This window comes from Oncorhynchus kisutch, linkage group LG28 (assembly GCF_002021735.2).
Source record: "Oncorhynchus kisutch isolate 150728-3 linkage group LG28, Okis_V2, whole genome shotgun sequence".
NCBI lineage: Eukaryota > Metazoa > Chordata > Actinopteri > Salmoniformes > Salmonidae > Oncorhynchus > Oncorhynchus kisutch.
Window position 1 is genome coordinate 24,284,443 of NC_034201.2, and position 18,702 is coordinate 24,303,144.

The 18,702-nt window shown below is 45.4% G+C and overlaps 1 protein-coding gene across 2 annotated transcripts in view; it reads left to right on the top strand.

The window, feature by feature from the left end:
• LOC109873466 (rho GTPase-activating protein 7) overlaps positions 1–18,702 on the top strand; it is an 86,069-nt gene that overhangs the window by 57,856 nt on the left and 9,511 nt on the right. The window contains exons 1-7 of one of the 2 annotated variants that reach the window (XM_020465124.2): positions 2,569–2,732; positions 11,162–11,233; positions 11,365–11,446; positions 11,605–11,668; positions 12,061–13,454; positions 13,575–13,748; positions 16,584–16,743. In XM_020465124.2, coding sequence (XP_020320713.1) covers positions 2,720–2,732; positions 11,162–11,233; positions 11,365–11,446; positions 11,605–11,668; positions 12,061–13,454; positions 13,575–13,748; positions 16,584–16,743 — 1,959 coding nt within the window. In that variant the 5' untranslated portion in view covers positions 2,569–2,719. Of the gene's footprint in view, positions 1–2,568; positions 2,733–11,161; positions 11,234–11,364; positions 11,447–11,604; positions 11,669–12,060; positions 13,455–13,574; positions 13,749–16,583; positions 16,744–18,702 lie in introns of those variants that run through there. The other variant, XM_020465123.2, reaches the window with a different exon arrangement.

Genomic DNA, 18,702 nt, shown 5'->3' on the forward strand with positions numbered 1-18,702 from the left:
TCACTTGACACCCAGTGTCATAACACTTCATAATCATGTCATAGGTCATAACAGCTGATGTAACTTGTTATAACCTGGTCATAATATGATCATAACACTTCATGACACTGTCATAATCATGTCATAGGTCATAACAGCTGATGTAACTTGTTATAACCTAGTCATAATATGATCATAACACTTCATGACACTGTCATAATCATGTCATAGGTCATAACAGCTGATGTAACTTGTCATAACCTGGTCATAATATGATCATAACTCTTCATGACACTGTCATAATCATGTCATAGGTCATAACAGCTGATGTAACTTGTCATAACCTGGTCATAATATGATCATAACTCTTCATGACACTGTCATAATCATGTCATAGTTCATAACAGCTGATGTAACTTGTCATAACCTGGTCATAATATGATCATAACACTGTCATGACACATATTTATACCTATTGTGCCATATATTGTGTTATTTTATGGCTGGTTATGACAACTACATAAGCGTGTCAAAACCCACATCTATTCAAATGTTTTTTTCCCTGCAGAGAAGTTTAGTTTCATTTGAAAGTTTGTCTCTTAAATCCTTTGTTTTTAATGTAATGTTTCATCATATTTTAAATAACATAATTAACATATACTTTATGACACTGTCATTATGACCATCCTGTGTCACTTTACTTGGACTAAGAAAATACACTTTATGACACTGTCAAGAAGGACTATGACCATCCTGTCACTTTACTTGGGCTAAAAACAATATACTTCATGACATTGTCAAGAAGCATTATGACCATCATAATCATATAAGCCAGATAGACCTATCACGTACATGTCCTTATGTCAGTCATCAGTCAAAAGAGTGTTCTTGTTCTGCTCCTCAAATCTGCTCTTGCATTCATACTGTTGACAGGTAGGCTATGGTGTAATGGAATGTTCTGCCTTGTGTGGTGGGTTTATGTAGGCATCATAACCAGCCCTAAAATAACACAATATATGTCACAACAGGTGTAAATATGTGTCATGACAGTGTTATGACCATTTTTTAACAGATTGACATGTTATGTCAGCTGTTATGACATATGACATGGTTATGACCGTGTCATAACGTCTTAGGACGCTGGGTATCATAACGTCTTAGGACGCTGGGTGTCAAGTACAGTGTTACCCTTTATTACATAGACACGAATCAGAAGCATTTTCAAATTCTGGAGGGAAAAAAACTCAACTTAAGTCTGCATTGTGATAGACTATGACACATAGCCGCTTTAAGATAGTTGGGGGTGGGGGGTTTTCCGAAGGCTATATCGGTCCACTAATACAGGACTAGTAAAGGCCCAGTGCACTACCTTTGTGAATCATTTTTTATTCATTCTGATTTTTCAGGGGGTGCTGCAGCATCCTCAGGACCCAGGTTTTATTATAAAGCTAAGCGCTCCAGGAAGGTTGCTAAGGGGACCATGATTCCTGTATCTTCGCTCGTGTGAACGTCAATAGCTGTTTACATTTCTTTCCATCTTTCGTTCAACTGTGAATTAATGCAGTGAAGCGGTGGACCTCTCCAAGGGTTTTCACATTGAAAAGATCCTAATCAAACACCTACACTGTAAATGGAACCTATTACCACTAATGACTTACCGAGGAATGAATCCTGATGAAGCCTTGGAGTGGAGAACTATTAGCACCGCAGCTTTCTGTCATCATCCATGGTGCTTTAAGGGTTATCATTAGAGTTTTCATTGTCCATTGCTGCTTTGAACCAATGGCCGCCTTTTACAAGATGATGTGATAGGGGCTTCAGGAGAGGGTCGGACCACATGGTGTTTGTTGGTGTTTTAGAGATAGATACCGTAAGGGAATAATTTGACTTTCAAGGTACATTCATTGTAAAATGTCTGAATGTGTGCCTGAGTGAGCTCTAATGACAAAAATGGGTTGATTGTTTTTGTAGTAGGATCAGAAAAGATAGTGTCAATATTAATCATTTTGTCAAGGAAAGTGAGGACATTAATGTGTAGGAAATGTGGCATCTGGATATTGGAGGGAATAGCATAAAGCACACATTGTTCAGGATTACATAAAAATACATGCCCATATGTAGCCTGTGGGGAGGGAAATTCACCCTGTTCTTGTCTTAGAGTTTTTCATTGTTTACCTTGATGGGCTGATTAATGTCTGCTACATCTAATTTTAACTATCAAGTCTGACTATACAGGGAAAATATCCCCTCATGACCGGAGACTGAGGTTTGGAAATTTCTGTCTGGTCACTCCATAGAGATTAAAACCAGGGTCACAAGGCAACATCATGGGATCAACCACACTCTCTTAAGGGGGGAGGGGATACTTTAGCTTATTTAAAATGAACGTTTTATATCAGATGTTACATTTCTACTAGTTGTCACAGTGTGTTAAATAAATTAGGAATACCATGGCATGCTTTCAAAGTCAACAGCCTTGGTCATCCATGACATCATTTTGAAACCTTCCCCCTCGGGTGAGCGTTAAGTGCAGTTGGTATGGTCCAGGCAGGGGAGGGAAAGGCGGCTGGAAAGTGGAAACGCTTTACTGATTTCACTAGGATGCCCTAAATGACCAAGAGAACTGGACTGGTCTTCAATATTGGTTTAAGATTTCATTTGTATCATTTGTATTTATTTTTTGAGTGAGTAGTTTCCTCATTCTTTAAAATAGCTAAATATATGACAACATTACAGCACCATGTTGATTACAAGTAAGTAACAACTTTTATTGTGTTTACTTCAGTAATAGTATAACAAATTCTAGGACAGTGACAAATACCAATGTAGATGTATTAACATATTCAGAGAGCCACTAGCCTGATAGGATGTCAGCTGTGACTGAGGCTGATGCTCAAGATGAGGTGAGGAGTTCAGATGATGAGGCGTTAGGTACCACCACATGTGCATCCGTCTCTTGTCTAATACATATGGAAGCCTATATAATTTTGCAACAGGCTTTTAAAATATACTTATTTAAATGAACAATGTTGACTGTTTTGGCATAGATTCAAAACGTATGTTTCTGTTTACTATAAAATTGAGAAAATATGTCCTATAAAGAAGGTCAACATAAAATATTCAAATAACATCTTAAGAATGTAGACCTACAGAGTACAAATTTAATATTTTATTTCTGGCCTGAAGGTTTGAATGTTACGTGGGAGAGTGTTTTATTGTATTCTTCATGCAGGTGCCTATAAATTGTTGAAATTAATGTCAGTTATAATGTTAGAGTATGAAATATAATGGATTTGTTGCTTGCTGCATACATATTCCTAGCACTAAGGTCTAAATGGGTTCAGGCTTCCAAATTAGTAGATACAAATTGTACGCAAGATAATGTGATACAACCAAAGATTTGTTGATGTCCGTTACTGAGTGTTACAGGAACGCACCACACACACCGCCGCCATAGATTATTCAACTAACCTGTTCTTAGCAATACTTTCTTCGTATTATAGAAATGTCAGTTGCAGGTAGTTCTACAAACACCAGCGAAAATTCAGAAAGATATTAAATCCAGGTTTTGTACCGCCCCAGGAGGATCCTCGCCCTCTTAGCTGCCGCACATCTAGCATTTCCCAGCATTTTAGCAGGAACTAGTCGTTTCTATGCGACGCGGCCATGGCCATGTGTAGAAGTAGATGACAGAGCATCACAACAGTGTTACCAAAACATGGATTTAATATCTTCCTGAATTTTCAATGGTTATTATAGACCCACCTGCAACTGAAAAATGACATTTCTAAGATTCTTCATTCTCGATTCAGTGAAAAAGTAAGTATTACCAAGAACAGGTTAGTTAAAAGATCTACGGCGGTGGTTTGTATGTGGCTTCCCTGTAACACCCAGTAATGGACACCAACAAATCTTTGGTTACATCACATTATCTAGCGTACAATTTGTAGTTAATACATTTGATGAACTAGGAGATATGATAGAAAACCAGCTACTTTGAAATCAGAGATAAAAGGCTTAGCACCTCTGTTTTTCCCCATGGTGTTAGCTTTTCACAGGAACCAGACATTCAGTCATTACAATGGATTAGAGTATTTGGTCTCTAAATCAACTAACTGTTGTATTTCACCATTTAAGATTTGGCTTCTTGTCATTTGCATAGTTCTACTTGACAATTAGATGCCAAGTATTTCCACCCAGTCAACATGATTCATAGTGATGGAAGGCAGACTCAGACATAAGTTCAGTCGAGATTTACCTGTTCATTTGTGTCTAGTATTTCTTAGAATACCTTTTTCCACTAATTATATTTTCTGTATTCTGAATAGTTACAGTTCTAACTTTAGCAGTGAAAATCCCTCTGACTCTCTTTCCATTGGCATGAGTGGATCACACGGACTGTTGTTAGCAACCAGAAGCAACATAGCACAGGCGAGCGCAGGAACAATTATACCAACTTTGGCAGGGGAGTAATGCAACGAGCTATGCCTAGCAAGGGCTGGTGTGGATGGAATGATTAGGCAGCACTGAGGAGCTGTGTGACTAACTTGACACTCTAGATGTTTTGCTCACTCAAAATGTTAAGTGGGATTAGTTATTGTGTGACCATCACTAGCCATTTTTTATATTAAAGTCATTGTTACTTTTTCCATATGAACTCTGATTTTCTGACTGAGTGTCAGTTTGTTTCATACAGTACATGGGAGAGCTAACTGGACCCAAACATGATGAGAATGGTCAACGGGTGGATATAACTGCTAAGTGAATTTGTGATTCATCGAGCATCTATGGCCGATTCCACACCAGCAAAAGCGGAAATTATTTTTGGTATCTCAGATTGTTCCTACAATTCTCACACAGAAACTTCATTGGGAGGAAGGGTGTTTGACATGCTTTTTACATTTATATCACAAACCATTTTGGAGAAAATCATAATGAACGTGGCCCTTTTTAGACCTATACATGTCTCCTGTAAGACTCTATGATCTGTGAACCATACATGATACACACAACATCTTGATGTCATTATACTCCTTATAGTGTGCTCTAAAATATGGAATATGTCTGGATTCTGAACTACACATTTTTATATTCATTTATGAAACCCTAAAAATATTTATATGAATACCCTTTTTGATTTAGTTCATTTTAAGACATTGTTTGGAATAATATACTCTAAAAGTGCATCGAATTTACAGAGTGGGTTGTACAATATCACACGAATTAGAGGACGTATAGTATCATACATCTTACCCAGTTGTACAATATCATACGATTTGGATGACGTAACCTATCAAACATCCTGGAGGGCTTACATTATTATACTACATTCTCTGAGACCAGACTGCTGGTTGTGTCATAACAACAATAGAGAATTAAAAGGAGAATTTACGTTGCTGGTTAGAACTGTCGACAAAGGTTCTGAGAATTTACGTAAAACAGCCATTCTGTTTTGTTTTGTTCTTTTCTATCTGTTCCATGACTTATGGGGTCTTCAGCAAACAAGCTTCTGGTTTACATTCAAAGGTCAAAGGTTGGTCATATGTCAGAACATAGACATACTGTACATTCATCTCTGACATGGTTAAACATCTGACCAGGCCACATCATGAGCACTCAAAGTTGCAGTTCTCAACTCAAGTTCAGAGACATTTGAGGTTTTCAAAACGCTTCTACACCTCACTTGACACTTGCCATCCCAGTTAAAAGCAGAGGACTGCTGTATTTGCATTCCACTGAGACTGTCGAATCTAAATCTAAGATCTCTGGAGGGACATTGAAGATCAGAACCATGTAAGCTGTCAGAGCAGGGATGTTCTCATATCACACAATGGCTTCGAGATGCTTTTCTTGTGTCTATCAATTCATAGAGGCGTTGGGATTCTGGAGAAGTACAGTTAGGCCTCTAGGCCTGGAGGACCACACAGTAGTAGCACTTTATAAGGTGACTCCAGGCATTGAGTGACTGTGTGTAGTGTGTGTTGAGTGTGTGCTGGGATGCCACTCTGGGAGGCAGCTTGAAGGCTGAGTCAAGGCTGGCCTGAGGTGAAGACCCCTTAATCACTATACTGCTGTCGTTGCTACCTGCACACATCACACACACACAGAATGTAGCACCATTATCCCGGTCCTCTCAGACCGCTGAAACATGCTCCTCCGACTTACTGGCACTGCGAGGGAGGGAGCGGTCTAATCGAGGGCATACATCTCTTATCAGAACCCAGAGCCCAAAAGCACAACTTCCTCCAACGCGGCCTGAGGTATTTGGAAAAGGAAGAGCCTTTCTCTGCTTGGCCTTATTAAAATTGGAAGTCTGATATAACCATGATTGTATAACAGTCATGCACAGCGCATACAGTGGTGGAACAGTGATGAGTGCATGAATTGCAGTAGGCGCTGTGAAGTTCATTGGTAAAATCCTGTACGCCAAAAACACTATTTCTGGCCATAATTTAACTTTTTGGCCAACTGTCTTAGGCCTTTTTCAGCCCTGTGATGTCATTCTGACCACTTGTTTGGGTAGCTAACAGTGTAGTTACATTTCAGTGCAGGACCTGCCTTTTCTGTGTCTGGCACCATAGGCTTAATTTGACCTGCCTGACAGGCACATTCAGATACCCCTGGATTTAGAGCCTCAGTCACAGTTATTTGAAACTATGTGATACTTCAGCAGGTACAGCTGATCCTCTTGCAAAAGTCACCCCACCCCACCTCGTCCCCATCCAACCCCACACTGAGACAGGAACAGAAGTCACCCCACCCCACCCCACCTCGTCCCCATCCAACCCCACACTGAGACAGGAACAGAAGTCACCCCACCCCACCCCACCTCGTCCCCATCCAACCCCACACTGAGATAGGAACAGAAGTCACTCCACCCCACCCCACCTCGTCCCCATCCAACCCCACACTGAGACAGGAACAGAAGTCACCCCACCCCACCTCGTCCCCATCCAACCCCACACTGAGACAGGAACAGAAGTCACCCCACCCCACCTCGTCCCCATCCAACCCCACACTGAGACAGGAACAGAAGTCACCCCACCCCACCCCACCTCGTCCCCATCCAACCCCACACTGAAACAGGAACAGAAGTCACCCCACCCCACCCCACCTCGTCCCCATCCAACCCCACACTGAGACAGGAACAGAAGTCACCCCACCCCACCCCACCTCGTCCCCATCCAACCCCACATTGAGACAGGAACAGAAGTCACCCCACCCCACCCCACCCCACCTCGTCCCCATCCAACCCCACACTGAGACAGGAACAGAAGTCACCCCACCCCACCCCACCTCGTCCCCATCCAACCCCACACTGAGACAGGAACAGAAGTCACCCCACCCCACCCCACCTCGTCCCCATCCAACCCCACACTGAGACAGGAACAGAAGTCACCCCACCCCACCCCACCTCGTCCCCATCCAACCCCACACTGAGACAGGAACAGAAGTCACCCCACCCCACCCCACCTCGTCCCCATCCAACCCCACACTGAGACAGGAACAGAAGTCACCCCACCCCACCCCACCTCGTCCCCATCCAACCCCACACTGAGACAGGAACAGAAGTCACCCCACCCCACCTCATCCCCATCCAACCCCACATTGAGACAGGAACAGAAGTCACCCCACCCCACCCCACCTCGTCCCCATCCAACCCCACACTGAGACAGGAACAGAAGTCACCCCACCCCACCTCGTCCCCATCCAACCCCACACTGAGACAGGAACAGAAGTCACCCCACCCCACCTCGTCCCCATCCAACCCCACACTGAGACAGGAACAGAAGTCACCCCACCCCACCCCACCTCGTCCCCATCCAACCCCACACTGAAACAGGAACAGAAGTCACCCCACCCCACCCCACCTCGTCCCCATCCAACCCCACACTGAGACAGGAACAGAAGTCACCCCACCCCACCCCACCTCGTCCCCATCCAACCCCACTTGAGACAGGAACAGAAGTCACCCCACCCCACCCCACCCCACCTCGTCCCCATCCAACCCCACACTGAGACAGGAACAGAAGTCACCCCACCCCACCTCGTCCCCATCCAACCCCACACTGAGACAGGAACAGAAGTCACCCCACCCCACCCCACCTCGTCCCCATCCAACCCCACACTGAGACAGGAACAGAAGTCACCCCACCCCACCCCACCTCGTCCCCATCCAACCCCACACTGAGACAGGAACAGAAGTCACCCCACCCCACCCCACCTCGTCCCCATCCAACCCCACACTGAGACAGGAACAGAAGTCACCCCACCCCACCCCACCTCGTCCCCATCCAACCCCACACTGAGACAGGAACAGAAGTCACCCCACCCCACCTCATCCCCATCCAACCCCACATTGAGACAGGAACAGAAGTCACCCCACCCCACCCCACCTCGTCCCCATCCAACCCCACACTGAGACAGGAACAGAAGTCACCCCACCCCACCTCGTCCCCAACCAACCCCACACTGAGACAGGAACAGAAGTCACCCCACCCCACCTCGTCCCCATCCAACCCCACACTGAGACAGGAACAGAAGTCACCCCACCCCACCCCACCTCGTCCCCATCCAACCCCACACTGAGACAGGAACAGAAGTCACCCCACCCCACCCCACCTCGTCCCCATCCAACCCCACACTGAGACAGGAACAGAAGTCACCCCACCCCACCTCGTCCCCATCCAACCCCACACTGAGACAGGAACAGAAGTCACCCCACCCCACCCCACCTCATCCCCATCCAACCCCACACTGAGACAGGAACAGAAGTCACCCCACCCCACCTCGTCCCCATCCAACCCCACACTGAGACAGGAACAGAAGTCACCCCACCCCACCTCGTCCCCATCCAACCCCACACTGAGACAGGAACAGAAGTCACCCCACCCCACCTCGTCCCCATCCAACCCCACACTGAGACAGGAACAGAAGTCACCCCACCCCACCCCACCTCGTCCCCATCCAACCCCACACTGAGACAGGAACAGAAGTCACCCCACCCCATCCCACCTCGTCCCCATCCAACCCCACACTGAGACAGGAACAGAAGTCACCCCACCCCACCCCACCCCACCTCGTCCCCATCCAACCCCACATTGAGACAGGAACAGAAGTCACCCCACCCCACCCCACCTCGTCCCCATCCAACCCCACACTGAGAAAGGAACAGAAGTCACCCCACCCCACCTCGTCCCCATCCAACCCCACACTGAGACAGGAACAGAAGTCACCCCACCCCACCTCGTCCCCATCCAACCCCACACTGAGACAGGAACAGAAGTCACCCCACCCCACCCCACCTCGTCCCCATCCAACCCCACACTGAGACAGGAACAGAAGTCACCCCACCCCACCTCGTCCCCATCCAACCCCACACTGAGACAGGAACAGAAGTCACCCCACCCCACCCCACCTCGTCCCCATCCAACCCCACACTGAGACAGGAACAGAAGTCATCATCCTCTAACACTAACAGTTAGTGATCTGTCCTAGCTGTTGATATGATGAACCCTGGTCCGACCAGTAGAGTTCTTATTCCCTGCGTCAGAGGGGTCTTGTGATGACTGATGTTCACAGTTAATTTTCCCCCTGTTTACATATCTCAGCCATCTGCTCTGTGTAGCTCAACCTCCAGCTGTCTTCGCCTGACCCCCACGGCCTGGGAAAAAGACACCTTATTCCAAGAACTCTCTTGTTCTTTCTTTTCGTTTTATCACTCTCTTTATCGTTCTCTCTTGTTCCCTTTAATTTTCTCATTCACTCTCTGGGTTTCATGGAATACCAGCGAGTTCAAAGAAAGAGTGTGCTTCTTTCCTTCATCTGTCGCTGACAATGCTGTGTTAATGGTGGGAGTTAGCTGATAATGTGTGAGCAGATACTGTGTTAATGGTGGGAGTTAGCAGGTGCTGTGTTAATGGTGGGAGTAAGCTGATAATGTGTTAGCAGATGCTGTGTTAATGGTGGGAGTTAGCCGATGCTGTGTTAATGGTGGGAGTTAGCCGATGCTGTGTTAATGGTGGGAGTTAGCTGATAATGTTGTTAGCAGATGCTGTGTTAATGGTGGGAGTTAGCAGATGCTGTGTTAGTAGATGCTGTTTTAATGGTGGGAGTAAGCAGATGCTGTGTTAATGGTGGGAGTTAGCATATGCTATGTTAATGGTGGGAGTTAGCAGATGCTGTGTTAATGGTGGGAGTAAGCAGATGCTTACCTGCCTTTTCTGTGTCTGACACGCATACACCACCGTTAGCCAATTAGGAGCAATTAGGCTGGCCTCTCCCAAAAAGCCACTTAAATATGGAATCCACAGTAGGGCAAAACTGCACCACTGTCTGCTCTACGGCCGTTGTTATTGGTGTTTTTTTGTTGACAAACAGAGGTGGGGAGCTTTGGGGGAGCTCCCTGCATCAAGGGAAAAAATTGTGCGTGCAATTATGTCAGAAGGAAAACAGTATTTGTTGCTTGCAGTAACTACTTTGTTGTTGTAATATCTCAAACGGATATGGCAGATTCACTATTAAGGATTCCAGCTTTAACGAATACCCTCTCAGAGATGAGAGCAACATGAGTGTTACTTTCATTTTTGTCCGCAATATTTTTGCGAATGTAACTAAAGTGCAAAATAGCTTGCTTAACATATTTGCCCTCTTATTAAAATGGACCGACCAGAAATGATTATATATATATTTTTTTTGCCCCTTTTTCTTCCCAATTTTCGTGATATCCAATTGGTAGTTACAGTCTGGTCCGATCGCTGCAACTCCTGTGCGGAATCGGGAGAGGCGAAGGTCGAGAGCCATGCGTCTTCCGAAACACGACTGTGCCAAGCAGCACTGCATCTTGACACACTGCTCGCTTAACCCGGAAGCCAGCCGCACCAATTTGACGGAGGAAGCAGCGTACAGCTGGCGACCGAAGCCAGCGGGCATGCACCCAGCCGCCATAAGGAGTCGCTAGAGCGCGATGGGACAAGGACATCCTAGCTGGCCAAACCCTCCCCTAACCCTGACGACGCTGGGCCAATTGTTCGCCATCGTGGCCGGCTGCGACACTGCAACACAGCCCGGGATCGAACCTGGATCTGTAGTGACGCCTCTAGCACTGATCAGTGCCTTAGACCGCTGTGCCACTTGGGAGACTAATGACCTTAATTGAATTTGAATATTGTTTTGTTTGCAGAGATCGAAGCAAAGGAGGCTTGCGATTGGCTGAGAGCGGCCGGCTTCCCCCAGTACGTGCAATTATACAAAGGTAAATACTAAATATGAATTCCCTCAAGCCATCAAGCAAAATTTATTACAGTACAAACCACATCCACATGTTTGCTGATCCATAGCAAACAGTGTCATATCACACTTTCATTTGCCTTGTTTGCCTTTCAGATTGCAGGTTCCCCATTGCTATAGACTGGGTAAAGAGTGATCATGGGTTCCTGGATAAGGACGCGCTAGATTCCCTCTGCAGGTGAGAAGCTAGACTTTCCATCCACTCTCTCCTCACCAGCACCTCCTCATAGAGAGAGTGTGTGAGAGAGAAAAATAGAAACAGAGAGAGAGAGTCTGTGTTTGGAGTGGGTCTCATGCTGCTGTGTTTATTTAACCGCCATGCCTCTCTGCTTCCAGGAGATTAAGCACTTTAAACAAATGTGTGGAGCTGAGGTTGGAGCTGGGCAGATCAAAAAGACGGGTGAGTGAGAGTGAACACCATGGAACACCAACATGGCAACTCTGTCAGAGCCACCGGAGGAACCAGAGGAAAAGCTCCTCGTTAGCATTTATCACTTTCATTTCCACTGATATTGATGGCTGGATAGATAGAGTTTTGAGGGTTGGTGGAGCTAACTTCATTAGTCTCTGTTTGAGAAAGTGAGGCGAAAGCGAAAAGAATTAGGGCAGAAACTCATCTAGAATTAATAATGTTGCATAATAATTTTCTCAGTCTAGTTATCTCAGAATGTAGTAGTCTTTGTGAAAGATGTCTCTGAAGAGTTACACGATGTCCAGAAATAGATGGCCTTGTTTTTTTGTTGCTACATGGCTTCTTATACAGCATCTTGATTGTCTGCTTGTGATTCTCAGGGGGAGGGGTCAGAGGACGAGGAGCCCTGTGCCATCAGCACAAAATGGGCCTATGAGAGGCGAACAAGGCGCTGGCGTCGCCTGGAGGGAATGGGCTTCCTACATTCACTGGACAGCCAGGGCATGTCCCTGTGTGATGCCAACGACCACCACGAGGTCTACTCCCTCCATAGCACCAGCAGCACAGAGAGTGAGGGCTGTGAGAGCCCCAAGACCGCCATTGATGACCAGGAGACTAGCGGGAGCTCTTCTCGCTGCTCCTCCATCAACAAGATCCCATCCCTAGACACTTCATTTAGCGGGCCCCCCTCCCCAGGGGGTGAGACGCCCAGTTTTAGCAGCGCTGAGGAGCGCTTCCTTGACAAGCCCCCCAGGAAGAAGGGCCCCAGTCTGCTGAGGAAGATGGAAAAACTGCGTCTGAGGGGCACGTCCAACCTCCACTCCCCCACCCACAGTGGCATCAGCAGGGCCAGGCTGGTCATCTCTGGCCCCGTGCTCCAGGATAGTCTGGATGTCGAGCACAGGCTGAGACAGCTTCAGTGTCTGGATATCTCCACCCTGCGGCACAGGGATAGGGACCGTCCAGGCAGCCAGGCCTCCTCCTCACCTTCCTCCCCCCACTCGGGCAGCAGCAGCCCCAGCCCTTCAGAGAGCAGCAGTACTGTCAGCACCCCCAGCCCCATCACCAGAGTACGCAGCAACTGCCGGGTCCGAGAACAGCACCAGGGGGGACTCCACAGAAACCCGGTCCGAGAGCACCAGGACTACAAGAACGACAGAAATAACCACGAGAGCCTGGTCTTCCAGATCCCCCAGGGGCACAAGCCAGGCACATTCCCCACAGCCCTCACTCACAACAACTTTCTGTTGCCCATAGACAACACCTCCATCAACTGGAGGACTGGGAGTTTCCACGGGTACCGCGGGAGACGGAGCAGGGGATGTGCAGCGGCCAAGGACAAGGATTCCACCTGCTGCAGCTCCCTAGCCTCATTGGACCACCGGGTCAGTATCTATGACAACGTGCCGATAGGCCAGGTGATTGGCCAGGAGGTGGAGCATCATGGGGAGGCGGAGACGGGGGAGATCAGCGGAAACGATGATGTCTTCTCCGCGCTGGACAGCGTGATGGAGCGTATCATCGGCCTGCAGCAGCTCGTCAACACCTGGACAGACAAACTGTTGGAGGACGGTGAATCGGAGACTAACCGCCGCTCCACACCCTCGCCCTGCCCCTCGTCCTCCTCCAATCACATCCACCTGGAGGTCAAGGAGGCAGAGGATTTGGGGCCAGGAGCCATGGAGGGGGAGGGTGAAGGGGATGAGGAGAACCTAGAGAAGGAGTCTGCGGATGGAGATGACCCTGAGGCACAGTCACCACCATGTAGTAACAGGTGAAGAGCAATGTCAGCTGGTCTGAGTACTCATTAAAAAGTCTTTATTACTCTATCACCCCCTCTCTGAGCCCACATTAATATGGCTGCCATTCTGTTGTCTGTTGTGTATGTATGCAGACAGAGCCAGCACCACTGGTCCAGCGAGCAGAGTCTTCCATCAGTTACCCCCAGCGGCTCAGGAATCGAGGCCCAGTCTGTTTCTCAGCTTCACCTTCTGCAGAAACTCTCCCTGCTTAAACTCACTGCTCTCATGGACAAGTACTCCCCATCTAGCAAGCAGGGCTGGAACTGGTAAGGAATGGGAAGGGGAGAGGGAGGGGGAGAGGGAGAGATGGAATGGTATGGGGAAGGGTGTGGAGAAAGAAGTAGGGAAAGGGATGAATGACCAAAATTAGGAGGAGAGCAACGAGGGAGAGGGGAGGATGGGGAAAGGTGGTGGGGAAGAGGGGGAGGAAGGGAGGAGGGGAAGATGAGGACGATTAGAGGCAGCTTGTTCAGAGGTTCATTTATTATTTATGTGAAGCTGCAACCTTGCCGTGCCTCTCACAAGACAAAACACAGAATGCTTCAAGAGCAATAAACCCCCCCGAAAAATAATATTTAAAAAATTCAGCGTCTGAAAGAAATGACAAAGTATGACCTTCAGCTTAGAAATTATAGACAGCTTCTCTTCATTCCTTTTTGGTTAAGGTCTGTGGTGTACACTCCCATCTGGCTCTTAGAGGGGTGTGTCTAGGTAACTTTTCTGGCATTGGCCAGGCCTCTCTCTCTCTTATTTAATTAAAGGGAGCTTGGATCCCAAACAATTTTACTTTCTGGCAAAACATCGGTTTACATTTGGGAAAAGTGAAGTGCTTACACATCCCAAAGTTTCCCTGCGTGTTTAGTTTGTTATTGATTTGAAAGAGGCAGGCATGTGCTTACCATCTGCTAGAATTTGGTGAAGTGTTTCCAGCGCAGGGTGAAGACCTATGGCCTAGAGAGTACACTAATGAAAGATATGGTGGAATGTTAACTAAAACATAGTGGCTAGGAACATTTCCTCTTGGTGGTTAACGGCCGTGACCTCAAATAGCGTTACACAGGAAACACGTAATGATGCATGGGGACCATAGATGTAACATGCGCCCGAATACAACAGCTGTAGACCTTACAGTAAGTATTTGTATTCGGTGCATGTGACAAATAAAATTAGATTTGATAGAGATAGATAGAGGACTCATCTTCGTATCTGTCCCATTATAGCATCTGTGACAGCATGGGCAGCGCCATTGAGGCTATATCCATTTTAAAGTAGTAAATTTTCTTATTTTTCATTGGCTGATTGCTCCCACCCAGTTGACTACTTTAAAATGGAGGAAGCCCTCAATGGCAACATCCATACTAAAATGGGTTATATCCATGATGAGTCCTCTATCTATCTCCATGATGGGAAGTCAACATATCCCAATCTGTCAGAATGAGTTTTGCTTTCATTGTTTGTAGCTATTTCCTCACCCATGTTTCGAAATCTGATCTCCTAACCTTGGATCCCCCACGGATCAATTAATAAAGTGTTTGACATTATTCATTTGTGTAGCGAACTGGAGTAAAAGTGATTGCTTAAAGCGGCAATCAGCAGTAGAATCAATAACAAAGCGTCTCCCCAGCCTTGTTTTGGTAAAAAGCTTAGGGATGGGGCTGGAGAAATGTAACCACTCTCAAATTCCTAGACAGGGCTATGGATGCAAGGACTGGCCATCCATTATATCAAAATTATAGTTTTAACTATGCTTTGAGGCTATATAGTGTTTGTTTACATTTACTTTGTTGACAAACATTGAAGTTTTGGGGTACGACAGTTGAAATAAGCTCAAGAAGGAATTTATAAGTTATATTCTTCAAGAATCAATTTCTACATATAATTCATTTTGATGTAGCAATTGATGTAGCATCTGCTGAGTTCCCCTTTAAGGCAAAAGGACAGGGTAATTGACTTTTTGAGAGCAGAGTAATTGGGCTATTTATTTTAACAATCATTGAGCTAACTACAAAATAAATAACCTACTCCTGCCTCTCATCGCTTTCCCATTGATCCTGAGCTTCAGTATTCTGTACAAGTTTCATTCCAGATAACTGTTGTCTTATTTGCTGTGGCCAAACACCTTTCCCCTTGGCTTTGTCTCTAATGAACAAAATCTACATGTGGTTATTACCTAGCAGGGAGAGGCTGGGGCTCCTCAAACACATGACCAAACAGGAAACTCTCTCTCCCTCACTCACACAATTACATAAAATCATGAGCAGAACACCATTAAGCTAATGAAATGAGGTGGACGCAGAAGATATGTTTTAATTGAACAGCTGAAGACTAGAATGGAAATGCAGTCCGTAATGAGAGAGAGCGCTATCAAAGAGAAGCATGCTGTATGAACATTTGTGAATCTAATTCCAGTCGACTCATCACACATTTGATTGGCTCTGAAGCTAGCCATCTCAAGGTGCCTGAACTTTGAGAGGGAGGATTTAAATTGCCTTCATGTTATCTTCTTGGCTACACTGGCCGTTACCATGGCACTCACTTGCTGGCTTATGAAAACACTCGCTGGGCATTAAAATAAATATCTTGTCAGAGTCGTACACAAAGCCCTCTGCTAAGTGCATATGTGAGTCTTGGTCAGATACCTATGTAGACTCCCACTGGGCACAGACGTGAGTTCAACGTCTATTTTTGATTTACATTTGGTTGAGTTGTCAACTAAGGTGAATTCAACAAATCAAAATCTACAAAACATTGGATTTAGGTTAAAAAAAAAGACACATTTCCCTTACATTGATTACTTTTTGCTAATACAAACAGTTTTCCACATTGATTCACCATCATTACATATCATTTTGTTTCTGAGATTACATGGAAACAACGTTGATTCAACCAGTGTTCGTCCAGTGGGTTCTTACATATTGTACAAATATGCAATGCAGTGTTGTTTGAAGTAGAACATATCCAGAAAGAATAAAATACAATGCAACAACTTAGTCATACTCCTGTATAGTTGCCCTATCTTCATATAACTTCAAAACAAATACCTCTTTACCTTCAAAAGCAACACTAGAAGTCCATCTTGAAATGTTTATGTCTCCCCTCAGGACATTCCCAAAGCCTCCGAGGAAGACCAAAGCCCCAGAGCTGAAGGGCAGGAGGGTGTTTGGTGTACCCCTCCTCCACGGTGTGCAGCAGACAGGGGAACCACTACCTTCCAGCATCCTCAAGGCCATAATTTATCTGAGGACAGAGTGTCTCGATCAGGTACTGGACTCTAACTTCTGTACAACCAATATACAGTTGAAGTCGGAAGTTTACAGAATAATAGTAGCGAGAATAATAGTAGAATGATTTATTTCAGCTTTCATTTCTTTCATCACATTCCCAGTGAGTCAGAAGTTTACATACACTCAATTAGTATTTGGTAGCATTGTCTTTAAATTGTTTCATTTGGGTCAAACGTTTCAGGTAGCCTTCCACAAGTTTCCCACAATAAGTTGGGTGAATTTTGACCCATTCCTCCTGACAGAGCTGATGTAACGGAGTCAGGTTTGTAGGCCTCCTTGCTCGCACACGCTTTTTCAGTTCTGCCCACAAATGTTCTATAGGATTGAGGTCAGGGCTTTGTGATGGCCACTCCAATACCTTGACTTTGTTGTCCTTAAGCCATTTTGCCACAACTTTGGAGGTATGCTTGGGGTCATTGTCCATTTGGAAGACCCATTTGCGACCAAGCTTTAACTTCCTGACTGATGTCTTCAGATGTTGCTTCAATATATCCACATAATTTTCCTGCCTCATGATGCCATCTATTTTGTGAAGTCCACCAGACCCTCCTGCAGCAAAGCACCCCCACAACATGGTGTTGCCACCCCCGTACTTCACGGTTGGGATGGTGTTCTTCGGCTTGCAAGCCACCCCTTTTTCCTCCAAACATAATGATGGTCATTATGGCCAAACAGTTCCATTTTTCTTTCATCAGACCAGAGGACATTTCTCCAAAAAGGACAATCTTTGTCCCCATGTGCAGTTGCAAACCGTAGTCTGGCTTTTTTTATGGCGGTTTTGGAGCAGTGGCTTCTTCCTTGCTGAGCGGCCTTTCAGGTTATGTCGATATAGGACTCGTTTTACTGTGGATATAGATACTTTTGTACCCGTTTCCTCCAGCATCTTCACAAGGTCCTTTGCTGTTGTTCTGGGATTGATTTTCACTTTTCGCACCAAAATACGTTCATCTCCAGGAGACAGAACACATCTCCTTCCTGAACGGTATGACAGCTGCGTGGTCCCATGGTGTTTATACTTACGTACTATTGTTTGTACAGATGAATGTGCTACATTCAGGCGTTTGGAAATTGCTCCCAAGGATGAACCAGACTTGTGGAGGTCTACAATTTTTCTTCTGAGGTCCTGGCTGATTTCTTTTGATTTCCCCTTGATGTCAATCAAAGAGGCACTGAGTTTGAAGGTAGGCCTTGAAATACATCCACAGGTACACCTCCAATTGATTCAAATTATGTCAATTAGACTATCAGAAGCTTCTAACGCCATGACATAATTTTCTGGAATATTCCAAGCTGTTTAAAGGCACAGTTAACTTAGTGTTTCTAAACTTCTGGCCCCCTGGAATTGTGATATAGTGAAGTATAAGTGAAATAATCTGTCTGTAATCAATTGTTGGAAAAATTACGTGCATGCACAAAGTAGATGTCCTAAACGACTTGCCAAAACTATAGTTTGTTAATAAGAAATTTGTGGAGTGATTTAATGACTCCAACCTAAGTGTATGTAAACTTCCGACTTCAACTGTATACAGTACTGCTCATGCATTATTAAAGCCAGAGTCCTTATTTGAAACAAACAATAACCAAGCAGTTTTGGTAATGGGCCTAGGGAAATGTAACCACTCTCAAATTCATCCATTATATCCAAATTATAGTTTTAACAATGTTGTGTGTTTACATTTATATTGTTTACAAACATTGGTGTAAAACAAGATTATATTTTGGGTTCTGATGGAGTACGACAGTTGAACTAAGCTCATGAGGCATTTATAAGTTATATTCTTCAAGATTCAATAGATCATTAATTTGTAAGTCCAAAAATATATGTAGCAGCTAAGGATTCTAGATTTATAGGGACAGTTCACCCAATATCAAAGTTGGTTAGATGGTTTCATACCTTGAAAATGGTCTAAAGTCAAGCTTACAGTCCTGATTCCAT